The 6,641-nt window shown below is 41.5% G+C and overlaps 1 protein-coding gene across 1 annotated transcript; it reads left to right on the top strand.

Annotated features, from left to right (window-relative positions):
- The first annotated feature begins 3,688 nt into the window (after positions 1-3,688).
- LOC119306853 (E3 ubiquitin-protein ligase RNF181-like) lies at positions 3,689-5,732 on the top strand. Its single transcript, XM_037582969.1, has 2 exons — positions 3,689-3,848; positions 4,535-5,732. Exon 2 carries the CDS (start codon positions 4,873-4,875, stop codon positions 5,371-5,373), a length of 501 nt encoding a protein of 166 aa, XP_037438866.1. The 5' UTR covers positions 3,689-3,848; positions 4,535-4,872; the 3' UTR covers positions 5,374-5,732.
- The last annotated feature ends 909 nt before the right edge of the window (positions 5,733-6,641 follow it).

Genomic DNA, 6,641 nt, shown 5'->3' with positions numbered 1-6,641 from the left:
TTGTGTCTTGGTTCCTTCACATAGTGCTTTGTACTGTAAATGATAAATTCGTAGCAGTCGGTTATTTTTATGTTTTTTACTTTCTCTAATTTTCTTTGGTTTTTGGTTCAGTTACCAATTTTTTGGGTTACTTTAATTTTTCGATCAATTTATATTCATGTACATTTTTTGAAAATACTTGTGTAGATTTTTTAAAATTTGTGAACATTTCTTAAAATCTCTGGTTTCTAAGGATGTGAATAATTTTGAAATTCTATGATCTTTTCAAATAAAAAATAAAAGTAAATAAAACCAAAATTGTTACCCATCATTGTTGTAAACATTATATGCCCCAATTATAGTTCCAGGCACACACGCGACCCTGTTGCTAGTACCTTTTTTCCCTTTTACATTTTGTGTGAAAAGAAAAACAACATTAAAATGATAGCATTTTGTGAAAAGAAAATATTTTTACGTGGAAAAGAAAATGCTAATATTACTCCAGCTAAAAAGGGGGGAAAAGACATCCTTGCCTTGGCAACAAATGGCCCTTGCATATGCCACTTATTCAAAATGGAAAAAACCATGAGACTGTATATAGATGAAACTATGCAAACAACGATGTGGGACTAAATAAGTTGAATCCCGATATGAGAACCTCCATTTCTTCTCTTCTAGGTTGGTTATCATTCTCATTTTCAGGATACACCGACATGACACACCTCAACAAGTGATCTGGAGTGCCTTGGTATCGGATCATTAAGCTGGTTGTGCTTCCTGCACAAAAAAAAACATACTATGTTCTGATGTTTGACAAAAAAAAAGAAAATTGATGATCTACTACAAAGGCAACCCCATTTGTAATGGTTTATGCTAAATAATGTACTATTTGAGGGGGAAATACTGACACACCCATAATTAAGGTTCACATATTTAACTCATTTCACATACAAAAATAATCAACGAATCATGTCAAAATAGTTCGCCAAAAAACAAGAAAAATGACCATGAGTAACATAAAAAGAAAAGAACATTGTCTAAATGGTCATGTGTAACATGAGAAAAAGACATACTAAGTGAGTCTGATGACATAAAAGAATCATATTTTTTTCTTTCCGCAATAAAAACGACATGTGATCCAACCTTGATGTTCATGATTGAATTTGTCTACATAAGACGTGTTTAGTTCTTGCTATACTTCTAACTCGGCTGTTAAAATGCTCGGAATTTGGTTGACTCCATTTGATATCTAAAAACAAAAAATATTAGGGCAATACAATGTGGAAGATGGAAACATTCAAATTTCATGTTTTCCCCGTGATGCTACTCGGCCCTCGCTCTTGAACTGCACAACTCAGACCCTCACTCAACGCTATTTAATAAAACAATGAAAAATATTCTCAATTCCTTGTTGTTGGTCTACATCATAGCTCGTCGGCCCAGAGATGTTGCTGCTAACTCCACAGTAAAATTTACAGTGCAATGTTATTTGTCATAACTTTTGCCATGTATTTGCAAATACATTTGTATCAACCAAAATTGTATTTTGCGTCAAGAGTTACATTCACTTTTTCTTTAGGTCCTTGTCTGAAATATTCCTAAGAGAACGTTTGGTTCAATTGAACCCTTGGATCTTAAAACAATTTTTTGATAATTAATATGTATCATGAGATGTCTTATTGTACATTCTATGTGTCATAACTATTTTAATATCTTTACATATCATTCTATAAAACTCTAGAACATATGTTGTTAAGCAAATACCTTGAATTGTAAGCCAATAATATGGTGGCGGTAGGGATGGGGTGATGGGCTAAAACTGGAGCAGCCACTTGTCCATCTATACTATGTTGGTTGTTCTTGCTCTCGAGAAGAGACATGACACCCTCATCATGGGATCTCAGGCCTCACTTGGTTCGTAGTGTAGGAAAATCGTAGCAATAGGAAAATCATAGGAAATGAGATGACATGTATCTTAAATCCTATGAGCAGAAATTAATAGGAAAGGAGATGCCCTTTGATTCACATCATAGGATTTTTTTCCCATTGAGTCTAGGCTAATATTTATTTTCCTATGAAATGTGAAGGATAGGAAGAATTCCTCCATAGGAATATGATTGCATTCCTATAAATAAAGGGGCTCTACAGAAATTTTGTGTTGTAAATGATAAATAAATTACGTAGCAGTAAGTATTCTTTTACATTTATCACTTCCTCTAATTTTCATTGGTTTTTGATTCAGTTCCTAGTTTTTTAGGTTACTTTAGTTTTTCCGTCAATCTATATTCACGTACATTTTAGAAAAATCTTTGTGAAGATTTTTTAAAATTTGTGAACATTCCTTTAAACATCTGATTTTTTTAGGTTGTGAATATTTTTGAAATTTTTGTATTTTTTTAAATAAAAATAAAGGTAAATAAAACCATTCTAAAACGTAAAAAAAATAACTCAAATAGAAAATGTAGAAATGTACAAGAAAGAAATAAAAAATAACAGACAAAGAAAACAACAAAAATGAAATGAAAAAAAATGAAATCCTTCTAGAACCTTCTTAAAACCCGGAAAAAGTGGTAGTCTGGCCAACCCGCCATTTTGTGATTGCACCACACTCAGTGGCAACAAGCAACAAATAGGATTTACCCTGGAACAAGAACCAACAACGATTACGTTTCGGCATGCGGCACAAAGAGGTCGACGAAGTCTGTCGCATCTTCGAAGGAACACTACTCTACCCGCTAGGATAGGGGATTAAATTCGATGATTACCTCTTCTCCTCCGTGGAAGTATGAAGCAATCAAACAATCAGTCATGCCCTGATCTGAGGGGTGGAGCGCATGACCCACAAGAGAGAGAAGAGAGATTGATTAGGGAACCGAATCCATAAGCCCTTGGTTTAGGACGGCAGGGGAGGGCCGACAAACCTCACCATGAAGAAAAAAAGTCAATTTCCCCCCTACCCAAATTGCCTACCAATTGACATGCCACGCGTTAACGATGTAGACATTCTACGCCCCCATTTTATTTCAGGGCACACATGCAACCTCATTGCTTGTACATTTTTTCTCATTTTGTGTGAAAAACCAGCAACTTCAAAATGCTAGCATTTTTGTGAAAAGGAAATGATTTTTTTAATGAAACACACCACTAATGATAAAGCCAAGACTTGCCAAAATTACGCAACTTTATGTGATGTTGGCTAAATCATTCGGTAACCAACCATTTAGTAGTCGATATTTGAAAAAAAAAATGCCAGACATTGACCTGCCAAACTTGTGCAACAAACCAGGCATTGCTTTGAAGCAGTCTCCCTAGAATTTCGTAGCCTCAATTACTAATGTCCCAAAGAAAAACTGCCCCAATAGAACGTGTTCAACTTGCTCAATATAAGCGCAATCCACGTCACATTCAGACTCCAATAAAGATGAGGACTTGCCTAGCAAGATGAACGACCCCCTTAGTTTTTTTTTTTAGGCAAACGACTCCCTTAGTAAACGGACTGGTCCGACGGCATGTTTAGCCCGCTAGCCCGTGTATGATTCGCCTATTGGGCTATTTTGGGCCTATATTCATCCTATTGGGAAGTATAAAAGTAAAAAAAGGGGATCGTGCCGGGCCAGGCCCATCACAGACCAGGCACGCCAGGACCGGCCCATGTGGCCAGGTTTGGACTCCACCCGACCGAAGCGAAGCGCGCGAGCCACTCTGCGGCGGCCGCAGCTAGGGACGGTGCGCCGCAACCCGAGGGAGGTTCGAGTCGCCGCTGCCGCCGCCTCCTCCCCGTCGACCACCGCCGGGCGGACCGCCTCCGCGCCTCCCCGCTACTCCACCGCCGAGCACCGCTTCTCCAGCCCTGATTGTTCCCCAGAAAGGTAATGCTCCATCCCACCTTCACCCTCCTCCCTCCCTCCCCCCTCAGCCTCTCCTTCAGCCTCCGTTCCGCCCAATTTTTTTGCAATTGCATGTGGCGTTTGTGAATCGTGATGGTTGCTTCGCTTGCTTGCGATTAGCATAGTCTATGCCGCAGGTGCGCGCTCTGAGCCCGCTCGCAAGGTGTTTGCGATAATGCCTCTGGGAAAGTTGAAATGCCAATTTGTTCAGCCAATGTAGTAGAATTCTATGTTCGACAGGATATATAGGAGCCTATGGACCTTAAACTTTGTTCATTAAATTTTAGAAGAAAAAAATTCTATTATTCGTACACAAACAAAACATCTATGGGTGCGGATGTTGGCACTGCGCGATTAAATTGAAAAGAAAATGCTCTCATCAGATTAGCACATATATATAAGGTGTGGTTCATGCTTCCAAGACGTCTTCTATTCTGTATGAAGAGAAGCTGACTTGCATTTACGGCTGATGATGATTCCTTCTGTTCCATAGTTTAAAAGGGAACCCATTTTTGCACTGGATAACCAAGTATGCTGTCAGGGTTAATTTTAATTTATATTTTAATTTTAATTTATACACTCCTCCTTTTGCCCATTTTATTTCCTTAGGCAATGTCGTCCTCTGATTCAGCCAGGACATCACACGACCGTGCTCTGTTTCTTCTCAGGTCCAGCCTGATTCGAGCTTCCTGGACAGCCACAAGGCATGCCTTGGCCGCCATTGAGCAGAATATCGCTGGTGGCCGCAGCGGCGACAGAGTGACGTCTCAGTGGAGAAGGGAGTATCAAGCGAGACATCATCATCAACCCGAGCGAAGGTCACAGGTGCCGCGTCCTCCTGCACGGCAACCTGCTGGCGCGCTACACACTGCAGGCAGTGGGAGGGCCGAGGAGACCCACCCTCCTGCACGAGGATGCTCCAAGGAAATTCAACCAGGCCTTTGAGCTCTTTGATCCCAACGCCTTCTTCCGAAGCTACTTGGTCTGCCGCGACACCATCCATCAGATGCTCGCGCAGAAGCCGCTCCTCTGCGACATCGACCTTGCCGCCGACAACTGGGACACCTTCCTTCCCCACGATCTGGCCACGTTCGTGGCGGACGGATCCCGCCGTGACACCGATGAGAACGGCGGCGTCACCCTCCGCTACAACATGGAAATGTCTCTGACCATCCGGGTGGAGGTCATCTACAGAGAGCCCAAGGCGCTGCTTCTGGCGTGTGACGAGCGTGCCACGGTGACTCGATGCCTATTCGCGGCGACGCCGACCGACTGCCCTATATGCATGGAGGATTTTGTCAGGGACGACAGTGACACCAATGACGACAGTGACACCACCGTGAGGGTGAGGCTGCCGTGCTCCCACTCCTTCCACTGCGACTGCATCTTGCCGTGGTTCTACAAGGTGGCCAAGTGCCCAAAGTGTCGCCATGACTTGGGCAAGTACCTTGTCGCCGCCACAGACACCCCAATGGGGAAGTTCCCCGGCCTCCCCCAACAACCCTGATCGGTCGACCCGAAGCATGATGTTCCGAGGATCAAGGGTTCTAACCGTGCTATCAGGCTATGCAATCCTATACATGCTTACGAATCCTGCAGCCGCGAACAGATAGAGACTAGTTGATGATATAACATGTAGAGGATGACTTGTATATGCAGTAACTCTCTTCTTAGTATCATGTGGTCAAATGGATCATCTTTTGGTATCTACCGGTCAATTGAATCTTCGGCAAAATCCAACTGCTGGTGTTTCTTCTGGACAGCAAGTGTGTAGTAGGTTTCATTCAGAGGGCAAATACATTAACCTGGAATTGAATGCTTAGCCAGGCTTCAGTTGGGCATTTTTTGCCTTGTGCTTTTGGTTTACGAGATCAGATAGTGCCTCTGCATGTTTTCGTGCTGTGAAATGATAATTTTGTTATCCAGTTAATCATCTTGTTGTATTTGCCAAATATGCAGTATATTGTAAAATTTATCTTCATTTGGGTGCAAGCATATATCCTCTTGCATTTCATCATATAATAAGTTGAGCATGGCAAGAGCCAAAAAGCAGGTTCAGACTGCTCTATTGATCAATTATTATGTAATCAAATACACACCACTAAAAAGTACTGCGACTTTGCTAGTTACAAGACAAACTAGCTAGTAATATTGAAATGACAAACTAGCTAAATTATGTGTCGACTGTCACAAACGAACTTGGTGTACAGAAATTTGAACTGGTTATGTTGAGAGACCGAAACCCCTTCTCCCGAGCATATTGCAGGTGTTTAGTCCATCCGAGATCAAAAGCCATGGAGAACATCTTTAGCTTCATCCCAAGCATTAGTTTCCAAATCAAAAGACATGGATCAGGCCACTTTTGTGTGGGCATGCTTCCTTTGTTCCAAAATATAACCATGTATAACTTTTGTGTGGGCATGCTTCCTTCGTTTCAAAAGTTTGATCAGCCCAAATTGCGCAGCTTCATGTGAGGTCGATTAGATCTTTCGATAATCACCCAGTTAGTAGTCAATATTGAAAAAATGCAAGGAATTGGCATGCCAAACTTTTGCAGCAAACCAGGCATTGCGTTGGAACATTCGCCTCAGAAATTCAAGGCTACAATGACTAATATCCCAAAGAAAAGCCACCCCTGTAGAATATTCGTTTAGCTTGCTAAATAAGCGCAATCCGCGTCGCATTCGGACTCCAATTAAGCTGTAGGCTTGCCTAACAAGACACACTAAAAAAGGATGCTTGAATAATAACATGCTCAACTTTTTCTTTATGAAT

The sequence above is a fragment of the Triticum dicoccoides genome, chromosome 5B (genome assembly GCF_002162155.2).
Source record: "Triticum dicoccoides isolate Atlit2015 ecotype Zavitan chromosome 5B, WEW_v2.0, whole genome shotgun sequence".
Classification (NCBI taxonomy): domain Eukaryota; kingdom Viridiplantae; phylum Streptophyta; class Magnoliopsida; order Poales; family Poaceae; genus Triticum; species Triticum dicoccoides.
Note: the sequence above shows the minus strand (reverse complement) of the source record. Positions and strands in the feature narration are given on the sequence as shown.

Excerpts from the sequence above, each read along its gene's own strand:
- LOC119306853 (XM_037582969.1), top strand. The coding sequence starts at position 4,873 with ATGCTCGCGCAGAAGCCGCTCCTCTGCGACATCGACCTTGCCGCCGAC.